The sequence below is a fragment of the Zonotrichia leucophrys genome, chromosome 4 (genome assembly GCF_028769735.1).
Source record: "Zonotrichia leucophrys gambelii isolate GWCS_2022_RI chromosome 4, RI_Zleu_2.0, whole genome shotgun sequence".
Lineage (NCBI taxonomy): Eukaryota > Metazoa > Chordata > Aves > Passeriformes > Passerellidae > Zonotrichia > Zonotrichia leucophrys.
The window spans coordinates 2315581-2343515 of NC_088173.1; the positions used below are offsets into that span (position 1 = coordinate 2315581).

The window sequence follows — 27935 nt, forward strand, 5'->3', positions numbered from 1 at the left end:
GTATCTGGCAGCATTCCCAAGGCTGCTTACTATATAATTTGCATTAAAACATCTCTGGATAAAAATCAAAACCAGCCCTAGAGGCAGAGTCCAAGCCCAGAGCCTCTATCCACAGGGAGAGGTTGCAACCACCTTGCCCTGGCTGCGGGTGCTGTTTGGTGCCACCCCAGCCACACCTTCTTGCCCCAGCCACATCTTTAAATGGAACTCGAGTGGCTGCTCCCTCACACGGACCCCAGAGCCAGCTGAGGAGAGCTGGCTGTGCCCAGGACTTCCCAGACCCGAGGGGGCTTCACAGGCATCAGTGCTGAGAGGTTCAGCTTAGCCGCAATGTCTGGATCTCAGCATGGAGGAAAGGAAACTTGAGGTACCCAAAAACCTTCTTTTGGTGAAAAAGTTGATTTTGTTGGGTTGGAGGAAGGGAGAAGTCATGGCTCATTTAGCTCTGCATTTTAGATTTGGAATTTCCTGTTGTGATACCCTTCAGGTCCCTGTGTGGCTTTGAGGACCTTGCCTGAAGTGAACTAAGGGTGTTTCATTGTGGGATGTGACTCAAGGACGTGCAAGGTTAACTTCAGCTCTGGAGAGTCCAATTCTCTTTTGAAAATTACTTCAGTTTCATAGTCATTTAGAAGCTTTAGAAATTTTTTCCCCTTTGCTTGTCTCTGCCTTCTCCTTGTGTAAAATAGCAACTACAGAACCTTGAGGACCCACCATATGTTAAAGAAAGATTTGTGATCCTCTAAAGATCAGCAAGCTGAGCATTGAGTGTTAACTTGCTAATGGAGGAGTTGGGCAGATGAGAAAAGTTGGGAAGAATTAAACCTGCTGGTGCCCTGGGTGAGACTGCAATGACTTTTAAGGAGACATCTTTGGTTGGCAGTGGTGAGATGTGCAGGTGAGAGTGTCTGTCATATTCTTTAGGCTTCAAGTAAGCAGCTTCCAGGACACAGGTATGAGTTTGTTGAAGGCTTATGGGCTGATTCAGGTCACTTATGATGGGAATGGGGAAGGCCTTTGTTGGTGCAGTTTGAAAGTCTAGAGTTTGAAAACTAAACCAAACCTACCTCTCTACACCTTTTCAAGATAGCCCTGGCAGAGTGTGGGTGACTCTCTGGGCTGGTAGGAAGGGTCCCCTCAGTCCCTTCCCCACACAGAGCCTTGTCCTGCCAAACTCTCTCCCCCCAGATGTGAAGCTCTGCTCTGGGTCTGTGATCTGCTGTGAGGAGTCCTGTGGTGGCTTTAAGGCTCATGGAGGATCTTCTGTTCCTAGGACAGCAGGTACTGAAGCTTTTCTTCCACACCATAAAATTCTTACAGTTATAAAAGGGCAGGTTTGGGGCTTGAGCCTGCGCTGCTCTGAAAAGCTGGGGAAGGGAATGGAGCCAAGTGGTTCAGGGCTGCAACTTGTGAGTGTGTAGAAGGTGCTGTGTTGTCTTCTCTTCATCCAGAGGAGGTCAAGATGGTCACTGTTTCAGTCCCTTGTGGGGAGTCACTTCACACGGGAGGTTGGTACCTCCTGGGCAGGGCAGCCCCTGATGTGACACCTGCTCTCTGTGATCACTGACCTGAGTTTTCCCAGGGTTTAACTGGCAAGGCTTTGTCCTTGAACCATTTGATTCCTTCTGATGCTCTGGGGGTGCTCTGTGGATGGACCATTTCAGAGATTTTAGCCAGTAGGATGAAGGGGTGTATTTTGAAATGTGTTGACCTTTTTCTTCATGGTTTATGAGTCCAGCATTTTTTTGTGCCTCATGAAGGACAGGCCTTCTTGCAGGTCCATATTGGACTTATTATTTCCCCAAGCTTTTACCTGCAGAATTCCCTGATGAAAATATTGCTTTAAAGACAGGCAAAGTAATTACTTTTTTAGGTGATGCTTATGTAATGCTACAGGACACAGAAAAACAACTTGTGGCATCCAAGCATGGTTTTGATTTTTAGTAGTCTTGGTTTTGTCCTGAGATGGTGCAGTCTGTAAGGACATACAATGCTTTTCTGAGTTTTTGGAGGGAAAATACAATGCTTTTCCACTTTGTGAGGTTTAACGTGCCTGTAGAGACCTTCCCCTGGGCTCTGTGGTGAGGCCATGGCCTGGTCTTGCTTCAGCTGTTCTTTCTTCTCCTGTTCCAAGACTTGCATAGGAATAGCTACTGTTAGAAAGCAACCAGGTTAAATAATGTGCATGTGTGTATATATATATATATATATATATATATATATAAGTATGAAAACTGCATGTATTTATATATGTGTGTGTAAATAAATAGCAACACAGATGTTGGCTCTCTGTCAAGTTCAAATGAAAACCTTATTCACAAGATTTGCTTACAGTTTTTCTGTGGTTGCATATTGAATTGAGCAATTGGGAATGAAAGAGAGTTGATTTTTTTACCATTTCTGACTGCACTGCAATCATATTATGTTAATAATCTAAACCAAAGCTGATCTTGCTTTCTCGCATTTTAGCAGTTTGAAAGTATTGAGAGGCATCTAAATTATCTTTAAAATGAGAATGATTCCAGAAACTTTGGCTGATTCCAGGAACTTTGGCTGATTCCAGAAACTCACACCGCCTGTAGTATTTTAAAGGCTTAGATGGAACGTGTATGTGATGCCTGCCTTAAGGAGTTCTTGCTTGTATGATAAAAACAACATAGGGAAGCAGAGTAGAATATAGCACAGAAATGTTTCTAAAACATTTACAGTAATGAGATGTATACAATACTCTCAAAATAATCCTGATAGTTCTGGTGACCAATATTCAGGGTTTTCTTCTGCTTTTAATGTAGAAGAGGCTTCAAAATGTGTATTTTTTTTCAAGCCAAACACTAGTAAGTCTAAGTCTGATCCTGCTTTTGGGACTATGAATCTTATTACTGAGTGAAGTGTCTGGTTCTGCCATTTCAAGGGGTGTTTTCTTTTGCTTCAAAACAAAAAAAAAAGCTTTTTGGACCTTTCTTTCAGCTTTCATGTCTGGATAAATGACTCCTTTAACCCTGCAAGGCACTGCAGAAAAAGTACATTAATTTTTTCATCTGGGGGTCTGCCATGCCCCAGTGGTTATGGCTTTTACCCTGAGGCTGGAGGAGGGCTGGATGTCAATTGTTGTTATCTGATAGCTGTGTACAATACCCAGAGAGGCGCTGGCTGGATCAGAGGTCAGGGATGAAGCTACAGATCTGTTGATGGAAGAATTTGGCTATTGTGGAAGCAGGTTAAAGTAGGGATCAACACAAGCTACAGTGGCTGGTAATTGGTGGCTGCTTGTGGTATTCTCCAGATTTCAGGCAGAGAAGATCAGAGAATTCTGCAGGAATATTTCGTGTAACATCAAGCAGCTCTTGTCAGCCTTGCTCCTTTGTTTTCAGGAAGGCAGGATGTTATTTTAGAAAACACTTATTGCTGTTTTGCTAGGCTGGTTTTTACAGCCAAAGAAATGGATAAAGGTTGGTCTTGCCTCATTTATAGAGAATGTCTGAAGCCTTCGTTTCTCACATGTTTGTTGGGTTGTCCAGTCACTCCAGCTTGTGTGCTCAGTGGTCCTGCCAGATCAGCACTTCACTTAAGTTCTCCTTAATGGATTTGCAAAAAGTGATAAAACACTCCAGAAGAGGCCTCAAGGAATGATTAGGTTAATCTTCAATTAGTTCCTGCTGAGACTTGATGAGAAATCATTTGACAGAGTAGGCATGAGCTTTAATATAATCTGCCTGTCCAGTTATCATGAAGTGCAGTGTGCAGAGAGGAAAGAAGCAGCAAATGGAGAAAACCATGACACGAGCCCTGAATGTTTTAGACTGCTGCCTGTGATGCATTTTTGGTCTGCTTGAGTGGCTTCAGCCCCTGGGATGTTGCTACTGGGCATTAAAGTCAGCATGGGGAATATTTTCATCTGTACAGCTGGTGAGATGCTGACAAGAGGCAGTTGTACTTTTTCAGCCCTCGCTTGGCAAGGTTTGTGGATCAGCCTGTTGAGCTCTTTTAAAACCACAGCAAAAGAGGAGCTAAAGCCAGTCCAAGTAGTTTTTACAAATGGGGGGAGGAGAAGAGGGGATGACTTTTTAAGTCTTTTGGAGTTGGCAATTGCCTCTAATAGCAGTTGCACGAGAGTGGCTCCCCTGGGAAACACACTGTGTCCTCCTGTTTGCACAGAGAATGGAAAACACTGGCCACTAAAAGAGAATGAGACACTGTGCTGTGAACTGGTTTGATTTTCTGTAAATTGTTTAGTCTTGTTTCTTCGCAATCAGATGGTGGTTCCTTGTTTCTTTGTTTAGGCCCCTTGTCCTACAGTCATTAAAGCTGCATTTTATAACAGAAGAATCCCAACCTTCTGAGCAATTGAAGACTTGCTAAGAAGATGGGGATCCTTCTGGCTGTGCAGAAATCTGTCAATTGAATATTCAGGGATGAAACAAAAATAGAATTCCCTGGTGCCATTCACATCTGCCACAGACTCCCTTCAGACAGCTTGTCTGTACTTGCATCTTCACGCTGCGTGTCTCCTGCATCTGGGTGGTTTTAGGCTCCATACACTTCAGGTCTGCACTTCCCCCCTCAAATATCCCACCTAGGTTTCTTATTTAAGCTGGTCCCCTATGAAGCTCAGCTGGAAACAGGTTCAGCTCTCGAGTACTGAAAATCTGGTCCGAAGCTCTTCAGTTTTGTTACTCTTCAGAAAAATCTTCGCTGACTTACTGAAGGCAGTTTTTCTGCCAAAAAGAAGTCATTTGAGTGCTTGCTAATTTGCCACAGGCGAACTGAGGCCAGTTAATCCATAATTTAAATTAATCCTTTTGATTGCATAATTGACTCAGCTGAGAAATGGATGATGGCAGGTACACTGTCACTCCTTTTGGTGTAGTCTTAGCTTTGCTTGCACCCACATCTGCATCAGGGGAAGTTCAGACTGGACATTAGAAAGGGATTCTTCACTGGGAGGGTAGTCAGTCACTGAATAGGCTCTAAGAAGGTGGCCATGGCACTAAGCCTGGCTGAGTTCAAGGAGTGTCTAAATGATGCTCTTGGTAGTATGGTTCAGTTTTTGGTAGTCCTGTGAGTAGCAGGGAGTTGAAGATCCTGATGGGTCCTTTCCCAATTGAGATAGTCTATGATTCTGTGAATAACCCCATTGCACTGGGTATTTATAGCCTAGCAAATTATGCTGTTTTCCCTGCACAGACCTGCACTTGGGGCATATCCTCCAGGCTACAACACTGAATGCCACCTTGAATGAAAAGCACCAAGCAGGATTTTAAAACCACTGGCGGTACTGGACAGCTGGTCTTGAATCTGGAGAAGTTTGCATCCAAATGTGGTTTGTGGGTGTGCATTAGTTCAGGAGAACTTATGAAAGGAGGCAGATGGGCTTCCTCAGGCAGGCCAGAATGCTCCTGTGCCAGCTGGGAATGGGCTGTGGGCTGATGGGTTTGCCGGCAGCATTGCAGCCATGAGAGGAAGCAAGGACACAATCCTTGATTTAGTTTTAGCCAGAACAATGGAAGATAATGCCTGGATCAGAGTGGCATGCTCAGGCTGGAATATAAACTGAACCCTGGTGGTGGAGGGTGACTGGAGCAGAGTAGTGTGTGATAAACAGCAGAGAGCCAATGTGAGGGGAAAGCAGCTGGGAGAAGCCAGGAGTCAATGAGGAACATAACAGCAATTGCAGTGCAGGCTTATTGTGAAGGCAGCAAGGGGACGTGTTGGGTCCTGGCTGGAGGGGCACACTTGGAGGTGAGAGGGGTGGATGATCCCTCCTGGCTGTCCATGGGATGACCAGGGAACAAGACTTGATCCTTTAATCAAGAGGGATTGATGCCTTAAGCTTTAGCTTTCATATTTTCCAGATTCTGTACTGCATTAATATATAACTCTGAACTTCATATAAAGTGTAAGCAAGTTCTCCTCACAGTTTAGTTAGACAAAACAATCCTTTTCCAAGGAGGACACCTTGAGAACCAAGGACACCATTGCAGCTTCAGGCCCAAAGAGTATAAACAACAGTGAATTGAGGAGAGCAATCTGGGAGAATGGCACTTCATAACCTGAAGCTGAAATTGGACAACGAATCCAATTTGGTAAATGGACCAAAACTTATAAAAGTGTGAAAACTCATGACCCAGGGCCCATATTGGATGGAGCCATGGCCCAGCTCTTGTACTGCCCAAGGTGTATCCTTTGAAGGCCTTTTAATAAATACCTATTTTATTCCTTTAACACCATCTAGCCTGTGTTCTAGGTAGCCTCTGAAGGCATCAGGATCACAGGACCCCAAATACTGCAAACCTCTGTGTTAAAAGGGACAATGTTAGACATGCATATTGCAATAAACCTTTCTACATTGAGATGGGTCATCTTCCCGACTCTTACAAGAGCTGAGGGTTGATGCTTAGGTTCCCAATCCTGTCTTTGTCTTGGAGATGCTGCCCAGTGTTGTGGTAGCTGAAGAATTTGTGTGGACCATGTGCACAAAGGCAGAAGTCATCCTTTTGGGGCAAAGATTTGCAAACACAGACCACAGAGGACTTCACGGGCGCCATCAGTAACTCTCAGGGAAACTTAATTCCCCTGAAAGAGTTTGAGCATGGCATTGGGAATAAAGTGTAGTTTGCTCAGAAGATGTATATGCTTCCAGTGTCAGGACATGGATGGTGTGGGATGGGTGATGTTGCTGTCAGCCCATCCCAGAACTGGCATCTCCCTCTTTTATGGTCTCAGCCTCCATCAGCAGCCACTGAAGTAGATATGCTCTATGCTTGTTTTCTATTACAGCATTAGGGTGCTGGTGAATTTGATTTTATTTATGTTTTCGGCAGCTCTCAGGTGGGACAGGCTTGTAAGAATACTTTTAAGAGTACTGTCTGAACTTTATAGGTTGCAACACTTTTCTTGAATTTCCATTCCTGAGGCTGCTTTGCAGCAATACCCAAAACACCATTTACATTTTAGTATTTAAATCTTTTATGAACTGATATGAAAATCTCCAGTGCCCTAAATATTTTATCTGAAATATTTTTTTAAAAATCTTTAAATTTTCCTCTGAGGGGCTCAAGAGCTGAATGAACCTTTTCAGGCAAAAGGGCTGCAGCTGGGGGTAGTCTTGGGTCCCCAAGCAGAAATGCAAGATAGGCAGGAGCTTTCTCCATTTGGCAGATGTCTTTAGATTTTAATGCTTTTTATTTTGAAAACTTGTGGGTGTTTAAAGTGCAGAGCAGCAGGAGCTGATCCCATGGTGCGAGGTGTTCCCGGGAGCTCACCTGGAGCGCGGCTGTGGCCTGAGGGCAGCGGTGACAAGGGACTGCTGCGGCCTTCCCGCGTCCATTGCCAGCCCTGGCAGGGAGTCAGGGGCACACACTGAGGGGATGCGCACAGCTGGAGGTGGATGCAGCCGGCTGCCAAGCCAGTAGCAGGCTGTGAGCAGCGAGGCCGGGCTTCTGGCAGCGAATTGCCAGCAACTTGCACTGCAGTCCTCTGAGGTGGCTGGAAAAGGGCCCACACGCTCTTCTTCGGGAAGAGCAACGAGCTGGAAGCCGCTTGGGGAAGGCAGCGCTGCCGCTCGCTCCAAACCCGCCGGGCCGGGGCCCCGGGTTGGAGCCCCTGGGCCGGAGCCCCGCGCTCCCGAACCCGCCGGGCTGGAGCTCCCGAACCCCCTGGGCCGGAGCCGGGCGCTCCCGAACCCGCCGGGCGGAACCCCGTGTTGGAGCCCCTGGGCCGGAGCCGGGCGCTCCCGAACCCGCTCGGCCGGAGCCCCGCGCTCCCGAATCCTCTGGGCCAGAGCTCCGCTCACTCCCGAACCCTCTGAGCCGGAGCCCCGCTCACTCCCGAACCCTCTGGGCCGGAGCCCCGCGCTCCCGAGCCCGCCGGGCCGGAGCGTTGCGCTCCTGGCGCTCGGCTCCCTCTGCCCGGTCCGGGGCTGACCCCTCGCTGGAGGATCGATCATCGATCACCTCCTCCCAGCGTTTATGTGATTACCACTGCCCCTCACAGTGCAGCGAGCACGGGGTGACACCGGCAGCGCTCGTTCGTTCCTGCCGGGGCACGGCGGCGCCAGCGGCAGCAGCCGATGGAACAGCAGCCGATGGAACAGCTGCCTCATCGCCGTGTTCTGACACGGCTTTTTCCCCCTGCCCTGCTGAGTCATGGGAACCGCACTCGGCACAAGGCACACTTGTGCACAACAGGGATTATTTTTTTTTTTCTTTTGTGATATATCTCAAATTCGAACTGGATTAACTCACGGATTATGTCTAAAGCGAAGTGTTTAGGGCAGGTTCTCAGAGGAATTTGCTACTGGAAGAGCAATATTTGCATAGCACTGTAGCAGCAGTTTTTAATGAATTAGACACTTTTCAGCATGTAATTTGCTCAAATGTGCTAAAAACCAAACCAGGTAGGAGGACTTATTGACTAACCCCTCTAAGTAAGCAGGGCCAAAATAATTTTTTTCAAGTGGGATTTGGGAAGCCATTCATTGGGAACTGAGCAATTTTCATTGTAATATGATTTGTTGCTTGCTTGCCAGAAAAGGAGTATGTCAGTACTACATTCTGCAGAGTTGTTCCATATGCTAACAACCTGCAAATTATTTCAAAAGAGTAAGGAAATCTAGGAATTCTCTGTTTGTTATAAATTGGGAGTATGACACATGTAGAACTGATGTACTTTGTTTTCAATATTATATAGCTAAATTTTTAATAATTTGGCTTGTCTATTCCTGTATGCTTGAAAATTTAGGAACATGTGTGACTCAAAGTCCATCTAGTTTGGCATCCTGCCTGCGTAATATTATAAGTGCCAGACGTTTGGGCAGTGATTACTTGGAGCTTCTGGACTTAAGGGAATTTTTTCCCCCTCTCCAGTATGCTAAACTAGGGTGTGTAACACGAGTGTCTGTGTTTCTGCTAAACTTGAAAAAAAAAAGTAATTAAGAAAATCTCAGTATTGTAATTTTTAATCTAATTACTATGAACATAGCAGTCTGTACCTGGTTTCTCCAAACAGTGGATTCTCTAGATTCCCTGCAGTCCATGAGCTCCTTCTTCTAAAGCCCCATGTAATTCCAGTTCTCCCCTTTGCCTGCTAATGCTTCCTGATCTGACCACAAAAACTGCTGAAGCCTCATTTCCCAGCTTGTCTGCATTCACCTCGCTGTCTCTCGCCATCCTCTCTCCAACTGAATGTCGGTGCAAAGCTGGCTTCCATGGTTACTACTAAAATAGGCAAAGCAGATATTTTTGGTCAGAATCTGCCAGTTCAGCAAGATCAAAATGCTTTTGGGAAATGCTCTGAATGCAGTGAAATTTAAGCAGGACGTTTCTTGCAAAATGAAATAGAAAACCCACTCCAGCTTCCTGCAGCTCACCTGCACCTTCCCAGAACACAGTCCTTGTGGGCTGCCCAGTGCCCTGCTCCACCATCAGGGAGACCTGTCACTCAGACAGCCCTGTGGCAGGGCTTTTGGGTGGAAACCTTTATTTTTCTTGCTTTTGTTCTAAGTGTTGTCAAAATCTTCTCTGCCCCACGTCAGCCTTCCCTTCAGCCAGCCTCCTGCACAGCACCCATTTCTGTTGTCAGAATTCTGTGCAGGTGTTATTTGTTTTAGATGTACATAAAAGCTATCTAGCCATGCAATGGCCTTTGCTCAGTGATGTGTTGCTGTCACTTGTCTCTTGTGGTCTCTCCTGTTTGTTTCCCTTGTGGCATGTCCCAATTAAGTTGCAGGCCCTCTGAGGAAAGGGACTGCCCTTTTTTATGTATCTCGAGACAGCTACTGTTTTTCCTCAGCCTGAATAATTTTTTTTTGTTCTGTATTTGTAATGCACTCTTCTGCAGTTTGGATACCTCTGGGCTTCCTTTGCTGCTGTATTGTTAAAATTCCCTCACAGGCAGTAGGATGCACGAGCTGTGTCTGTGCTCCACAGCATTGATCTGATGGTTCTGTGTTCACGGCCCTGTGGTTTTCTGTCACTTCTGAGCCTTTACAAACCCCCATGACCCCATCACCCAAGGACACTGGCAGTCTGAACAGTGCAGGGACCTTGCTGGAGTTCCTAAGCCAGGCACCACTGCCTGTAGGGTGCTTCCCTACCTCTGGGTGAGCTCCTCGTTCCCAGCTCCTCCTGAGCACAGCAGCTTCATTGTTGGTTTCATGGAGGAAAAAAAAGGCAACTTCTCCTCCTGATCATATGTCCTAGCCTAGCTTCTCTGGCCAAGCTTTTCAGAGGTATTGGAAGAATGTTTCCTCTCCCATAGTGTATTTCTTCTCTCATAGAGGATCAAAGTATCACAAAGGATCCTGAGTTGGAAGGGATCCACAAGGATGCACCCCAGGACATGGATGTCTCTCCTGTCCGCCAGGGCACTGCTGACTCATACTCAGCTTTTGCTATTGACTAAGACTCCCAGGTCCTTTTTCACAGTTGCTGCTCTCCACTGCCTCATTCCCCTGTTTGTCTGCACTGGCATTGCATTTAATCATCTTTGCAAATTGCAGTAGGCAGCAGTCAGAGATACTAAACCCATAATTCTCTGTAAGACTCTAGAAAGTGGGCCTTAGCCCAGTGGATAGCAAAATGTGGGGCAGGAGGAAGCCTCCCAACACATGCAACCTTTTTGCACTTACAAAATAGTATGCCCCCTGCAATGCAAACTCCAAATGCTTTTAGACAAACACGTACACAGTACTGCACCCTTTTAAGCAGTGATCAAGGTGTGTCTGCACTGAAATTTCCAGAGAATGCTCTGCAGTTACTATCCAGTTCCAAGATGTGTTATTATCCACACGTGTTAAGCTCCTGTTGGGCCAGACCACAGGATTGCAAAGGGCAGTGACCAGCCTGTGCTTTGGATAGCCTTGCTTTTAACAGCTGGCCCCAAACACAAAAGGTGAAAGCAGCTTTGGTTGATTGGTGAGTGGGATTGGTTTGTTGTTTTTTTTTTAAATTTTTAAAATGTAATCAAGACATTACAAAATAGTCTACTAAGGTACTCATGTGTTGTAGAGTTGGACCTGTGGCTTTGAGGGGTGATGCTCCTTCAGCAGGAAACTCCTCCTCCTGGTGTCACTGGTGTTTGCTGCCAGTTGGCATCAAGACTCTCCTGGACCAAAGCTGTTCTTCCATTTCTAAAAATCCCTATAGGCAGTGACCTGTGTGTCAGCATCCCTGTAGACAGCTCCCGTGGGGATTTCAGACACAGAAGCACATTTAGGAGAAGTTGGAGAAATCTCTTGTGTCCTTAGTGGAATAAATTCTGATTTGCACAGAAGTTTCTGCCTGACTTCTACCACAGTCCCCATCAGCAGGACGGGACATGCTCTGCTGTAATCACGGTGTAATGGCTCAGTTTGTGGGCTGGGCTCTGGTGCTTGAGTGACTGGAGCCGTTATTCCCCTGCAGGCACAGGGGAAAACACCATTCCCTAAAACTTGGCTGAAGGAAGTTTTATTTGGCATGCATTAGCCCACCCTTGCAAAGCTGAAGGCTGTATACACAGTCAGTTAGCAGAGATCACCTGAGGTTTAGTCAACAGATACGTAAGGATTAATGGAGTTGTCTAAACTCTGTGAGAGCAGCATTTATAGGGGAACTTCATTAGATCCACAGCTGCAAATTATAAACCCTTCTACCCTGTTTGAGGTTTGTTATCTTTAGAGATCACCATGAAAGGTGGAACAGCTGTGAGAGCTATTATTCAAGCTGATATATAATGATTGCAAAAAAGGTAGGGTGTTTAGACAGATGATATGAAGAACAGATTTGCAAGAAGATCTTTAAATTCATGTTCCTCTGAGCTGGTGTGCATTGGAAGGAAAAAGCACAAGTGAGATACTCGAGCAGAGTGCGGTGTTCACAAGAATATCTTCTGAACTTGTCACTGCCCATCAGAGGAGGGGCTGGGGTGAGCAGGAGAGTGGAGGAGAACAATTTTCCCCTACAGAGGGAAATCACGTACAAAGGTGAACTCAGTACCTCAGTTTTGTATTTCAGTAGTTTCCAAGACTTTAATAATAATTAAATAATAATTAAATATTATTATTTAATAATAATAAAGACTTTAAGACTTTAACAGTCGCAGCTTCAGTTGCTTGTGTGGTGCTTGGTGCCAGCTTGGTCCTTGATTTGGAGGAAGCTGGTGCTGGAGGACTCTGCCATCGGGTGGTAGAGGGGACAGCAGGAGGGGTGTCAGTGCCTTCAGTCTGGCAGAGCTGCAGCTTGCCATGTCAGCAGTTATTCTGGGTTTGGTGACCAGCCAGTCTTTGAGGTAAATGACAAATCTTGACTGGCCTGTAGCTGGAGAGGGACAAGAAGCAGCCAAATGCTAATAGAGCTTCTCCTGCCTGTGCCCTCCTCCTGGGCAGGGACTGCTCTTGCTGACACAGAGCTGCTCTTCCCCTGAAAGGTTTGCTGCTCCTGTCTTAGCTGTTTGTCCAGGACAAACAGATCCAGGGCTCAGGGACCAGGACAGTGGCTTAATGATGCCTAGGGACTGCACAGATCTGCAGAACATCTGCAGAGGCACAGCCTGGAGAGGTGTATCTTCCCTCCTCTGGCTCTGACAAAGACTGCAGGAATTACTTGGGGATTAAAAAAGTCCTCTTGCTTTCAGACCCACATAGGAAAACAGTCACTTTGTCAACCACTTGGCACATGGGCTTTGGCAAGGCAGAGGAGGCAATGTAGGCAATGTGGGGTGTCCATAATTATTATCAACAATTTTTTAAAGGAGGAGGGGGTAGAACCTGAGTCCTTGAAACTTAGATCCCCTTCAAGTGCTGAGAGGAGGGGAATAAGGGAGGTATTATTAGAAAGCATTTCTTTTATTTAACAGACGTTAAATAGCACTATACCACTATATCAATCTGTCAAGTACACTAATAGGAAACAGCATCTAGAAAAGTTGAGATGTGAATTTCACAGGGGAACAATCACCCCCCTTCTGCAGGATCCTGGGGTCTGGGGGCCAGCACAGAGCCCAAGGAGCAGCCACACATATGCCAGGCACATGTGGATGGAGAGGGGAAGGGAAACTTGTGGACTATGACAGGAAAAACTTGGTGCAGCTGGAAAGGTTTTCACCGACCCTGTCCTTGTTGTTGTACTTGTAACTGGATTAAAAATATCCTTAAAGCAGAGACCACACATACCTTTGGGTTTTGACAAGTTGTGTGTGCCATGCTATGGGTTTCCCTGGTGTTAATCGGCATTTTCACAACATAGGTGGTTTCAAGTCTGAGGGAGAAAAGCAAACCTCTAATGGATGATTAAAGGTTGAACAGCAAGCCTGGCTTTACATTAATGTGTGTTAGCCCCAAATCAGACCCAAAGCCATGGTGTTTTCCTCTTGCACTCTGCCCTGCTTCCTTAAACTTGTCCTGGTGATGTCCAGCAGTGGCTGTGACCACAGGCAGCCGAGGTTGGTTCGGTTTTATTAAAAGAGCTGCCTGAAGCCCAAGGTTAAGTGACAGGAATTTCAAAACAAAACAATAAATTAATAAAATGAATGTGTCATCAGCTGATCCTCTTCTGACCACCATCTGTCCCCTGATCATGTGACGTCTCCCAGCTGGCCACCCAAGAGACAAACCATGCAAGATCATCATCACAACATATGCTGCTATTTACACATTTTTAAAGGTAGTAGTTGCTAGGCTGTCATATTAGTAGTTAAAAGCAGTTATTTGGAAGCTAGAGGATTTTTTCTTTATTTCTCTCCTTTTCATTTTTTCCCTTAGGAAGGCAGTGACTCAGCAGGTATATTTCTGACAGAGACATGTTCAGGGTTGGATCAGTGGAAGTTCCTGTGTAAAGTACATGTAATTCTACCCCCTCATACCCCCACCTTGTTCTGTGGTATGCTGTTGTGCCTTTTGTAATATGCAGTAGAATAAATAAAACAGAAAGAAGGCAATGGTCCCACAAATGTCACTAGTGTACCTTTTAGGAACAGTATGCACTCTCTTTGCCATCTCCAGGATGCAAACCAAGCTCTGCATTTTTTAACTATTGTTAAGATCAAGGATGTGGTTATGAGAAGACTTACAATTTATAGGATACTTAAGCATTAAGGATTGAGGCACGGAACATTTCCTGGGGATTAACGACTGACTGGGTGAGCCTCGGGCCATTAACCCCTGCCTGCCATTAATCTTCAGGAAATGCCCTGCAGTGAGGTCGTTATTGCTGTTATATGCTGAAACACAAAAATAATAAGAAGAAATGTCCGTGGATTATTTATTTATATTTTACATAACACAATTCTATTGGGACTGTAGGAAATGAACATCTTTCTATTTAGCTGGTGGTAAGCTGGAATTAATGCAGTTCCTGCATCTCACTCTTTTGTGGAAGATTATTGTCAGACTGCAGGAGTGTAAGTGGGGCAGGATTTGGCCCACTGCTTGTATTGCAGTGTTTAATACAATGAATGTGCCCTGCTTCTCTGATATTACTGCTGGCACAATTTAGCCCTATATAAAAACCAGCTCAAAATGCTTGTTTTACAGCAAAGCAATTTATTCACAGTTCTAAGCATCTCGCAGCCTTTTTTTAACTCGTTGAATAATCCTTTTAGGTTGCCCATAAAGCAGGTGAAATGCTTCTGCTGCAGTCCTAAGGCAGAACACAGGCTGCATAAATAGCATCTAAATTACTAGGAATACAAAATACACATACAGTAATACATACCTACAAAGGCAAATTCATACTGACAGGACTGCAGTGTGTGCTTATCAGCAGCAAAACATCTCGGGGAAAAAAAAAAGTGGCTTTATATTGAAATTTTGTATATATTTCTCTCTATATAAACACTTAAATACTATTTTTTGCATGTTCTAAAGCCCAGATGCAGGCTCCTTTTTAATGAGCCTGCCTGCTTAAACATTTATTAGCTTAGAGATGTATAGTTTTCATAAAGCTGGCTGATTCTTTTTGCAGAATATCTTTGCAAAAAAAAAAGCTTTTTTTTTTGTGTACATGGCCTCAGTCCTTGCAACCTCCTAGAGAGTCTGTCAAGGCACAACTTAAAAGCTCGTTCAGGCGACCATGACCCCCTGCTAGCAGATTGTCTGCCTAAAAGGTAAGGGAAAGCTAAAAAAGAAGTAGAAACTTAAAAGTAGCTTCTCAAAGGCTGCATAGATCTTTTTTTTTTTTGTTAAACCTAAAGTGTTTAAAAGCTTTAATATTGATGGCCTGTCAACTTTGTCCTGATTCTTTGGCTTTCAGTTAAAAGGTTTTTGTTGTTGTAGCTTATGCAGTTGCTCTGTTGCTATGGAAACGTGACATCAAAATGACGTTTCTCTGTTTAAAAGCTTTTAACTAAATTCCTGCCTGTCAGATGTAGGCCCCATTTTGTGCACTCAAGCTTCAAGCTGTTGCAAAAAGGTTTCATATGTTCTGTTGTCATTCAAATTCTTTATCCACATATGCATGTCTTGCACTACAAAAAAACCTAAACTAAAAACTCAATCTATATTAAGTGTCCTCTTTTAAAACCCTTTTAGGTCAGTCAGCAATGGCTGCAGCAGAAATTCCCAGTTACATTGTCTCCTCTCAGACTGAGAAACACAGGAGGGCCAGGAACTGGACTGATGCAGAAATGAGAGGTTTAATGCTGGTTTGGGAAGAATTTTTTGATGAGCTGAAACAAACTAAAAGGAATGCCAAAGTTTATGAGAAAATGGCTAACAAACTCTTTGAAATGACTGGAGAAATTCGCCACGGAGAGGAAATAAAGATAAAAATTACAAATATGACATTCCAGTACAGGTAAGCTTCAGTTCATTCTTTTTATTTTAAGAGATTTTAGCAGGGATGGCGCAGTGATTTTTGCCTTTCAGAAAGAAGTCTCCTGGAGGAAATCTGTCGATAAAAGATTAAAGATTGTTCATATCGCTTTTAAAATTCTCTCTTGCCAATGCTGTTACGTCATTGTTAATTTGTTCCCCCCATTTCATGTCAAACTCTGGGACAACTTTGTTGCTTTAAAATTAGCTGGCACTGTTATGATGCAGAGGGATGGAAATGTATTTAATGGGGAAAAGAGATTTTGTTTTTTTTTTTGGTCTTTGCTGAGGGGACTGATTGTGTTAGCTTGGCAGCCAATTCCTTGCAGTGAAACTCCTGCAGTTTCAAGTGGCCACTGAGGATCGGAATTGCAAGGCAAAGTTAAAAAAAAAAAAGAAAACTAGAACAGAATAATGTTTCGGGGGGGCTGATGCTCCTCGATTTTGGTCTCGTGAGTTGAAGGGTTACACTTCACGGGGCCAAGAATAATTGAATGTCTTATTACTGAGTGACACACATTGCTATAATTATAAGCAGCAGCAGTGAAAGAACTATTATATCTGCAGAGAGAATCAATGTGCACCGTCAATACTGCTCCAAAGGAGTCGGGGGGAGGGCGGAGGTGTCTATGAGGGGATGATAAAGAACAGGCAAGCAGTCAGGAGGGGAAGTTGGCTTCAGAAAACGTGAGGCATTTGTGGATTTGTTGTTTGCAGGGAGAAAAATAATTAGAACTTAACAGAAATATTTCCTTTTTTTTTTTTCTTCTTTTTTTTTTTTTTTTTTAAATTCTTATCTCTGTGAAGCACAAACTGCCTCATACTGGAAATCCTGAGTGGTGATTTGAGCTAGGTGCTTGTAATGCAAGAAAATCAAATATGTGACTCTTTTATTTAATCTCTCCTCAAAGCTGATATTAATAATAAAAAAGGTTATTACAGCAGGCAACCATGTTAAAACTGCTCGCTTTTCTGTAAGGCACCCTCACTGTATTTAATGCAGAGACTGCTCATCAAATAGAAAACTAGGGAAAATCCTGTAAACCCCTTAACTTTGAATGTCCTTCCACATTTCTATGATCCACAAGCATAATGTTTAACATCATTTGCCATAATATTAAACCTGATGTTTTGTGGCAAATCCTAACGTCTCCAAAATGTTTTACCAACCCTGCTGTAATCCATCCAGTTTCCTTCACCCAGACTGTAGACGAGAAAGCTGGAAGTCAGATAAATTTTTGTCCAGCATCACCCAGCAATTCCCACTCAGCTGCAGATTTGGGAGTTGCAGGCTAGCAGGCTTTTGCTTAGTCTGCTGAATCTGCAGTCCTCCCTGCTGGGAATTGCATCTCGGCACTGAGATTTCACAGGTGTCTGTAGCAGCAACACTGCACGATAGTTAAGTGCCGTAATTGCCAAGTGGAATAGGTTATTTCTGTCAGCCTTTGTTCTAAATTTACAGTGTTGTCATCCATCAGAGAGTCTCATTTTTTTCCTAATTAATGTTTTTACTTTAAAGTTGCACTGGGGGAAGGGAAGAAATAAAATCACTCGCATGCATGCACAGTGTGTGTGAGAGAAACCACACTTTTAAGACATATCCTTCTATTTCTGTGAACTTCTAAGATTGCTTCTGTTGCATGTTGTCAATCTGCTTTTCTATTTTGCAGTGCATGGCAGCTCCCTGCTTATTGATTGAGATGCTAATTTAGGAGAGTTAAAAACTGCCTTGTGCTGTCACAGTGCTGTTTCATTTTGTGCTCTGGAATATAAAATGCATCTTCTTATTTTTTGTTCAGGTGCCTGTGTGCTTTGCTGTCAGGGTGAGGTGGCATGGAGAACAGGGGCAAGCAGAAGCTGTTACTCACAATTTCTAGTTTTCTGGGTACTTTTTGGTGGTGTGTGAGGATGGGGAAGGTTGTGGTGAAACTGTAAATGATGTGAGTGGCCACCGACTGCTGGCTTTGCTATGAGGTAGCCGAGTGTGAATTTATGTTTGGGTGCCTGCAGGACACTTGAGGAAGATGCTTTACATCACTGCATTTCTGAGCATCATTGCTGCCCTGTGGCACAAACTGGAGAGGAAGATCCTGAGAGTGGGATAATGCTCTATTTTGGGATAATACTTTGTTAAGATTACACTGGGTTAGTGAATGTGACATGGGAGAACGTAGCACCAGTAGCAGGAGTGAAGAGGGGTGTTCTGCACCTAGGAGCTTATTTCTGCACCCACTGCAGGATCCTGTACATCTTTAGGCAACTCTGAACAGTCCTGCAGAGGTGGAGTGGCCTCTACTCCTCCTTTAACAGAAATAAACTGCATTAAAATATTTAATCAGATCATATTATTTACCTAAGTGCCACAATTTCATAAAGGTACATGAAACCTCTGTCCTACAAATTACTACACACACACACACATATATATATATATATGAATGAATATATATATGTGTATTTTTTTCCATAAAAGGAAAAAGCAGTACTTGAATATTGAATATTTCTACTAGTCTTTTTAACCAAGTTCAGTTTTAAAAGTGCTATTACTGGTGTGGCTTATTCTGGGGCATCTGTTGAAATAGATATTGATGATCTGAATCATACAGGGTTCTGAAACAGAAAGCAGTGAACATGTTTATAATGGTGCTCTCCAGTTTGAGGATCCCATGGCATTCTAAGAGGCAGTTTAGTAAATGTTTTCTTTATTCTGCTTAGTGCAAGCCATTCATTGAGTAGAAGGTGTCCAAGTCAGGCAAACATATGCCTAAGTAGGGCAGGAGGGTTTCTTGGCCAGTAATTATTGCAGTTTCTGCAGCAAGTGCAGCCTGCATGGGTGTGCACAGTGCAGGGGGCTCAGAAGGGGCTCCCACCCCAGGGATTCACCCTGGATCTGGGTGTGTTTGGATCCCATGTGGGATTTGTGCTGCCAGGTAAAGTTACCTCAGGTGTAGCTCAGTGTGCATCTCTCACATAAGCAATTTTAGGGTGTTCATATCCCATTCCTCCACATCTGAGGTGAAAACATTATTCAGGGGTTAAAATGACAAACAGAAATTTATTTTATCTCATTATTACCTCCTTTCATTCTGCCCTATATTTCAGCAAGGTGACAAGAGAATGAAAAGATGTTTAGAGAGCAGTTTGTCTGAGCTGTGGAAAGCTTTCTTTATTAAGAGAAGTGTAAAAAAAAAGTTTGTGAATGCTAAAGGAATTTCAGAGGTGCATACAAATATGCACTATTTTTCAGAATGTAAAGCAGATTTTTTTGCCATAATACAAGAAGTTATTTATAAGAAGTGCAAGGCAAGAAATGCAAAACTAGCTGAAGTCATGTAAATCTGTACTGCACTGCATAATTAGCATGTGGAATTATAGCCACTGGAAATCATTGACACCAAGAGATCAGCAGGTTGTTTTATTATTACTATTTTTTTACTAAAGATTAGATTTATTAAATAAAAAACCAGATGTTGTTTATCTTCCAATTAGGTAGAGTTGTGAAAGGCAGCAGATTTCAGGATATTACTGGCTGTTGATGGAAAAATAATCATGTGTTTTTATGGGTGAATGTGCCCTCAAAAGCTGTCTGTCAAAATCATTCTTGAAGTATTCAGCACTGACCTTTGTCAGAAGAGTGAGAAAATGGACTGAGCTGGCAGTGATTCCTGTATTCTTCTGCATTACTGTAGTCCAAGTGCATTTGGAGGAAACTAATCAGGGAAAAATATACCGTGACCTGAAGTAATTCCTACTGGAGTCTCAGTGTATTAAGGGACCATTTCATCCACTGTGGAAATTGACTGGGTGGAAAATTCTCCTCAACACCATAGGTGGAAGGAAAATTCTTTCTGCAGGTGTATTTGAGTAAAGTTCTGCTTTTAGGGATTACTGTAAAATCTGAAATATCTGCTGTGGATAGACAGCCACCAGGTTTTTAATGTTCTGCTTCAAAGATACCTGTGTGGTGAGCTGCATGAAGGTCCCCATTTATCCATCCTGGAAGGAAGGGCTGAGTCAAGCTTCCTGGAATTCAAAGTTAATCTTTCACATGTGCTGGTCATCAAAAGTTTTCCTGAGATTAGTGTGCCAGCTCTTGAGGTTTAGCATCCCTTAGAGTCTGTGCCCAGTTCTTTGTGTTGTGCAGCTTACTTGGGGCTATCAGCTCATGTGAACCTGCAATTATTCCTTCTCAAAGAAAGCACTGTCCTGTCACTGCTAATGTGCTGATCTCACTGTGCCAGCGCTCTGTGACTGCTGTTCTCATGTTGCCACTGACACAATACTTATAAAAAGGAAGCACAGCTTGCACAGTGGTCCACAGTTTTGACTGATTCCTTCTGATGTTTAAAAATAAGAACTGTGTGAATGCAAATTTATTATTTTCAAAAACATCACCCTCCCCAAAGCCTAGAAAACAGGATGCAGCTGTTGCTCTTTGATTTGAATCGCAGTCAATTAATGTTAATGATTGGTAAATTTGAATCAGTCTCATGATTTGAATGAAAGAGTAGTCTAATTTTTTTATTTTCATGTGTACATGATAGCAATTAAACATTTTTGCTTGTGTAATCCATTGCTATACTCTATGACATTATGCAACTGGAAAATCTGACCTCTGTTACAGCAAATGATAAAATATGAGTGCAGCCAAATTACTGCAAAAAGTTGAACACTTTACTATCTTTGTCTTTAATTTCAATAATTTATAGCAGATGCACAACTTAGCATTGTACTTTCATCATCCTTCTTTTCCTCACCATTGATTGGTTCACAAACAGTTGCTATTTATTATTTATTTTGAAAGCTTTTCCTAGAAACCCCAGGAGATGGATCTTGTATCCATTCCTTAAGGCAAGTAGTAATATCAAATGCTGCAATAATAATAAAAAAGCAACCCTGCTTTGAGCAAAGTCTTAAAAAATGAAGCAAGTTATAGATTGCTTGCTTTTTGCAGACTAAATAATGATGATTTTCAAAAAAACCAAAACCTCTTTAGAACATAATATTGTGACAGTTTTTTTAAGAAGGTGGATTAATAGGTGCAGAGAATAAAGTCTGAAAAAAGGTCAATGGCAGCACAAATGACTCAACAGTTGTCTCAGTCTATTCAGTGGAGCATTTTGGCTGCGGGATCTCAAAAGTCCATTAATTTATTCACTTCTCTCGAATAAGACAGGCAATCACCTTTCAAATTAACTCAGTTGGCATGCTTTGGGTATTTGTCCACTGGAAATCTGACTTTGATCCCTGAGTTTTTTGGATAGAGTTCTCAGTTGCCTCTGCTCTCAGCTGGATTTTAATAGAGCCTCATGAAACAGCAACAGGTCCAGATAAACTCAGTGTGAATTTATTTTGCAAGCTCTGCTGACTTTCTCACTTACCTCTGTTTCTTACCTCATTTTTCCTGCATGGCTGCTCCCTCAGGCAGTGATGTGCCCAATTGCAAAATGTTAATATTTGGCTCATCTTGCTCTCTCGTTTCTGGACTATTGCGTTCCAGCCTTCCTATTGTCCTGTTTCTTTTAACATCCCCATGTTTCATTAAAACAAACAAAACCCCAGTTCTATCTCTTGGAAGCAGCTAAGGTTGCTGTGATGAGTTATGCTAATGACCGAGGGCAGTAAATTAATCTCTGCTTTAGACTCCAGTTTTTCCAGGGTTACATTTACCTCAATGCAGGCAAAAGCTCTCAGCTGTCTAACTAGGTTTTTTGGACTTCTGGCAGTTGTAGAAAAAATATTTCAAAGTCAGTAAATCCTGGAATTCAATATTAGTATTAGGAAGGTAGCTATTTGTTTTTACCAGAAAGCTAAACCATCAACACTATTGGAGTCAATGTTCTCCCTATTTACCTCCACCTGCAGCATTTCTATTTCTCTTCCAAAGGACTGACAGACACTCCCTTTTCCCTTATCTTCTCATCTCTTTCCCTGTTTCATCCTTTTTTTCTGTGTGTTTGAACCAGACTCCATACAGGTAGATGATTGCTGCTGGTGCTGCTTTTAAGCTAACACAGTTCTCTTGTCTACCTCCTGGTAGTGATCCCTTTTATTTAGCTCAGAGCTATGGTAAGCAGTCAGAAGTAGAATTAGTATCCATTCAATGCATTTAGAGCCAGAGAAATACCTGCATTTATATAAGTGCAACTCTACAGCTCTGTGAGCAGACAATAAACAACAGCCCTCCTTCCAAATTGTCATAGTTCTGTAAGAAAAGGGGGTCTGGGTACACAGCTGAGCTCGAACAGCAATAAAATCACAAACCTAGTCAGGCAAAATATCTACTCCTGGAAACCTTCTATTGAATTATAGAATGGCTCAGCTCGTAAGGGATCTTTAAAGACCATCTCTTTCCAACCCCTCCCATGGGCAGGGACAGCTTCCCTAAACCAGATTGCTCAAAGCCCCATCCAAACTGGCCTTGAACACTGCCAGGATGCAGCATCTGCAGCTTCCTGGGTGACCTGTTTCAGTGGTTCACCACTCTGATTAAAATTTCTTCCCTTATATCTAGTCTGAATCTACAATAAGTTCTTCCCAGAGCCTTCTCTTTCCCAGGCTGAGCAATCCTCTCTCTCTCAGCCTTTACCCGTGGCAGAGCAGCTCTGAGTATTTTTGTAGCCCTCCAGGTGGGGTCTCAGGAGAGCAGAGAGGCAGAATTCCCTCCCTCATCCTGCTGGCCTTGCTGCTTTTGCTGCAGTCCAGGATCATGCTTGGCTTTGTGGGCTACCAGCACATTGCCAGCTCATGTGCAGCCTCTCAGTGACCTGCACCCCCAACTCCTTCCCTATGGGACTGCCCTCAATCTCATCTTTCCCCAGGCTGTAGTTATACCTGGGTTGCCCCCAAAATCCCCACAGGGTGATTTAATGGAAGCAGATGCAGTAATGAGGCTGAGGGGAGTTGGTGTCTGTATTTCAGCCATCACTGCCCACATGTCCCAGTCGGGTGTGCCTGCAGCAGTTATCAGAAATACCAGCAGTAGGAAAGGACTGAGTCAGGAATCATCTCTGAAACTTTGTGAAGATTGAGGGAAGTCTCTAGGGACCAGAAAAAGGCTGTTGAATCTTCAGAAAGGCAGGAGGAACAAGAATTAAGAGTTCTTCCCTTCAACTCCTTAGGAGATCAAAGAACAAGAAGTTTTGGAAGCAATTTCCAGTCATGGAAAGGAGAAGGTGATGACTGCTGGTGACTGGGAATTACCAGCACTGAATCACACCTGACTGACCTGCTTGCTTTCTTTTTTAAAGGACTAGATCTGTGGATGAGGGTAGAGCAAAGTATTGTCTAGCTCACAGTACAAACCCTTTTGACTCAGTCTCCGAGAACATCCTTGCATCCGAGCTGGGATGTTACACTGCAAGGGAAGGACTACCAGCTGGCTGGAAAACTTTGGATCTCTGGGCACAGAGTAGCTGTTAATGGTTTGTATTCTGCCTAGAGACTCATTCCCAGTGGAGGACTGCAGGTGTTTTGTACTGGGATGTGCCCTGTTTAAAATCAGCAATCCAAAGGTGAAGGTGGAGGTCACAGGTTTGCAGATGATGCCAAACTGGGGCTGCAGTCTGCACCTGTGAGGGCAGGACTGGCACTCAGAGGGACCTGGGCAGGTCGAGGAATGGGCTGACAGGGACCCCATCAAACTCAACAAGGACAAATGCCAAGTCCTCCTGTGGGATGGCCAAATGCTGGAACAGGAGGGGATGACCTGGCAGAGCAGCAGCTCTGCTGGTGGGCACTTTGGTGACATTGGGCTCAGTACAAGCCTGTTCCCAGAGTATCAGCTCTAAGCTTGTCCTGCTCTTTTTGACACAATGCTTTGCAGTCCTAAGGGCTCGAACCATGTCCCACAAAGTCTTAATGCAGCTGCTGGACTTGGCAGTGGCCTGGCTGAGATGTGGTCACCCCTGGCTTTTGCCACCTCTCCCCTGGGAAGACTGACCACAGTGAATGCACCCCATAATTGCAATTCAGTTTTAAACCTCATAGCTTGAACACATTGAGAGTTTCAACACAGGCAAACGAATATGGCATGTAGGCTTGGCTACTAGCTTGTAGTGGCATAATTGATCTGTTTTTCATGCAAACAGCCTCAACAATTGAACTAAAAATAATCAATATTAATTGATGGTTGTTGTCAGGCCTGTGTTTAGCTGTTTTCTCTCTGTGCTGGATGGGTGTGCATGTATTTGTAGGCTGTGCTCGATATTCTCTGACTATGAAATTGCAGCAGTAGGTTGTGAAATATGTATGAAATTAAAATTTTGAATGCATAGAGGGCATAAAAGTATGGATGGCTGTGAGGCTCTGCTTTGCAGGACTATGATGTGCATTTCTAAATAGCTGGAAAAGCTCATCAGACATTGCAAGGACAAGGAGAAAAGAATCCTTAAATGGCTTTAAAATCTAACCAAATCTTACTGCCTTCTTTTCTCACTAGTGGATTTCCCCTTACTCTAGGCTGACAGTTTTTAAAAGGAAGAACTTCAAGTTCTCACTTTTAAGTTTGGCACCATTGTTTTCATGTTTACATGTTATTTAATTCTACCCCTTGCAAGACTGGTGTGGACAGGATGGATTCTGAGGAAAAACCTGAAAGGCTTTAAGAAAAAAAGGGTGAGCCAGGTGTCCAGGAATAGTGGTTTTTGGTTTTTTGTTGTTGTTTTTTTTTTTTTTTTTTTACCTGCAAATGCAAACCTCTAGCTGTGAGAATCAGATTTGGTTCAGCTTTTTGTTAATTTGAATGAAATCTGGTTTATGAAAATGGGGCATTTGTCATTGGTCTTGCCTTTCCTGTTGTGTTCCCTTCCTGCATTTTGATTTACAGTAACAAGATCCGAACTGGGAGAGGCAAATGAAAAGAAAGTTTGGGACTCTAGTTGGGCTGTGGAATTTCTTTGAGAACTATACTACATCTATATACCTCAGTTTCATATTTCTCAGTAAAAGAAAATAAAATAACACTGGGTAACTACTGGGATAGCAGTGAACTTGTCTGAGGACTGAATAATAAATCTCATAAGATACACGTGAAAGGGATATGGTTGATAGTCCACTGTAATGTAATGTTTTTGTGCATGCTGTTTCTAATGCATTATTAACTGTTCTCGGGGTGTTTTTCTGTTTGTGGTTTTTTTTTTGGTTTTTTTTTTTTTGGTAAATTAATGAAACTCTGTACTTTTCCCTACCCTGATCTTTATTCTGTAACAAATGAACAGATGTCTGTATCTCATGGTTGTTACAAGGATATTTACCAAGGCCTTTCAGGGCTTTTAAGCCATATTAGAAAAAGGATATGCATTATATTTATAGCCACTTGTATTCATTATAGAAAATAAATATTAATTCTTCAAAGCATGAAAGCACAGGGCTGCCCTCAGTTCTGTGAAGGCTGTGGTGTGTTGCTTAGTCCAGTTGTCAGGGACTGCTGTCAAATTGGTTAGTTGGGTATACTTTAAGGGGAAGAAAATTATCCAACCACCAACACAATCCTGTTTCCATTAGAAGTTGTAATGTTCTTTATCTGTATTGAATTTCATTTGGGTGTTACATGCAACTTTTTATAACAGGTCAAACCTAGGAAAAGAACCTGAAAGGCTTCACTGGAAGTTAAAGAAGAAAAGTGTCTAATTTTATTCTCATTAAAAGCATTCAGTTTGACTCCTAAATGTGACCAGAACGAATGGTTTGAGATAGATCTGTATGAAAAGTACTTTTTGTAGGAAAACAAGCTTTAATGTTGTGTGCCTTTTCTTACAGGAAATTAAAATGCATGACTGACAGTGAAACTGTGGCACCTGACTGGCCTTACTACAAAACCATTGATAGGATCTTATCCAAAGTGACAGACCACAGCGATGTGAAAATGCATGAAAATCAGCAGCCAGGTCCTTCTACATCTCAGACTGAGGCCTCGCAGTCTCCATCAGCCAAGTCTACACCCCTGTACTTGCCATATAACCAGTTTACATATGAAGGAAGGGAAGAATGCTTTGAAGATGAACATTCAGAGAGCTCATCAAGCTTGCTTTCTTACAAGCTGAGGTAGCATCTATTTTCCCCTCTTTTTAGGATTTTGCAGAATGAACCGAATTTGCTGTGTAAGGGGAACACCCTCACACATTTTTCTCTAACAGCTCTTGTATTTTTCCTGTAAATCACAAATGAGATCTGTTCCCCAGTCTCAGTCACTTTGCTGAATTAGGGCATTTTCTTTATTCCTTCATGAAAGACTGGGAGGGAGTAGGAGAACTGGGCAAAAAGTTGTATATTATTGCCAAAACTCAGCATGCATGTCACGGCTCACATCAGGGAGAGTGTTCATAAAAGGAGTACAGGCATGTTCAAGAGAGTCCTGCGGTGCAATCAGAGATATAACATACTGCTTAGATGATTTTTGGCTTGCTCTAGTTCTGCTTTTGATATGACTATGAAATTTCCCTGGCTTCAGTTATTATTAAAATGGTGAAAAGATGCAAAATAAATACTTCTGTGGACACTGAAAAGCTGCTCATGCAGTTTGAAAGCACATTGCATCATTTTAAATACAATTGAGAATGTAATTTTTTTCAAAGTAAATGCTAGTTTGAGATGCAAACATGTGATTCCTTTATTTTTTTTTTTTTTTTGGATATGATTGGAGTTCCCTGGAAGGCAACATTTTAACAAAAGGCAGGGCTGTACTCTCGATATAAATTTCAGACTTTACTGGTCTCATTTTTCACCCAGAGTGGTGTGAAATAAGAGCTGATTACAGTTTTCTGGCAGGAAAAAAGTTGATCCTAGAGATCCTTATCATGAGTGTGTGAGGCTTTAACTGTAACAGTAAAATTACCTGTCAGTCATGCAACTGTAAAGATGTTGAGCTGGAAGAAGAACCAACTGAGCAAGTTCGAATTATTGTTTCCAGACCCACTCTTGGATGAATAAACTAAGTTAAATTCATTCAATCATTCAAGCATATAGTTATTGAATAACTGATTAATTTTAATTTTTTTTTTTTTGGCAATGAATATTTACCAGGGTGTATAACTTTTGAACTATAGCAACCTTTTTGTTCACAGGCAACAATTTTTTTATCCTAGTCCATTTTAAGTAGTGGATATTACTGATACACAAACTTGCTTGACTTTAGGATTTGCAAACTCCACAGTCACATTTCAGATGCAATAACTTTATTCCCAATTGGATTTACAATAACATTATTTAATATTTCATTAGAAGGTCACATTTCCACAAACATTGTGGAGTTTATTCACTTGATGACTTGATAACACCAGGCTTTTTAAAAATATTGGATGTTAAATTTTTCAGCTTAGGGACAACTCCAGGCAAACACAGATTTTGTACCATAAGAGAGGACCGAGGTTGCTACACCAGGCTTCACTACAGAACATAGACATTCCTCACAGAGATCAAGTTAATCAACCCCAAACCAAATTCTGTTGTGCCAACAGTTTGCAGGTGGACTCTGTCATGTAGATGCTTTCATTTACAGCTAAAATGGAAGTCACTAAAATCAGTCACTAAATTATAAGCTCTGGAAAATTTAGGCTATGATGCATTTTAGTCAGCTTCAGGTTCACTGGTTTGTTAATTTATTTGTAACTTTATCCAAGGAAATACCCTAACCTGTTCTAGTAAAAAATATTTCAACTTGGCTGAATTTAGAAACTGCATCTCATTTAAATCTAGCCCCTAGTGGCACAGGCTGGCTTTCAGCTGGCTGCAAGTCTGGGGCAGGCAATGCCACTCAGTGCACTCAATGCCCTGCAATGCTGCTGCTGCCTGCTAGGAGTGGCTGTACTGGATGGCTCAGGAGGACCTGGAAGCTGCAGGGAAGGACAGGACAGCTCTCAGGATGGCAGGACCTCCATAACTTTTAGAAATTCAGCTATGGTCTCACAGTCTCCACTATGAAAGAATTTTGGGCAATAGAATATTGTGCATATCACTGAACAGCAAGAGTTACACAGTCACAAGTTAAAATAGTTCTCCTGTTTTAAAAGAAAAGGAGAAGTTGAGCAGTAGGTGCCACATGAGAGATCAGTGTAATATTCCAGGTGAGCATCGTGATTGGATTAAACATTAGAAACCACTTGTGATAATGGGGCTCATGTCTGGAAGGAGAAAAAGTGTTATTCCAATA

General features: G+C 42.8%; 1 protein-coding gene across 10 annotated transcripts in view; it reads left to right on the forward strand.

Moving 5' to 3' along the window:
* MSANTD1 (Myb/SANT DNA binding domain containing 1) overlaps positions 1-27935 on the forward strand; it is a 45250-nt gene that overhangs the window by 10130 nt on the left and 7185 nt on the right. For 3 of the 10 annotated variants that reach the window (XM_064712153.1, XM_064712152.1, XM_064712151.1), the window contains exons 2-3: positions 15506-15770; positions 25547-25831. In XM_064712153.1, coding sequence (XP_064568223.1) covers positions 15506-15770; positions 25547-25831 — 550 coding nt within the window. Of the gene's footprint in view, positions 1-1188; positions 1282-11820; positions 11963-14939; positions 15082-15285; positions 15387-15505; positions 15771-25546; positions 25832-27935 lie in introns of those variants that run through there. The other 7 variants (XM_064712150.1, XM_064712160.1, XM_064712157.1 and 4 more) reach the window with 6 other exon arrangements.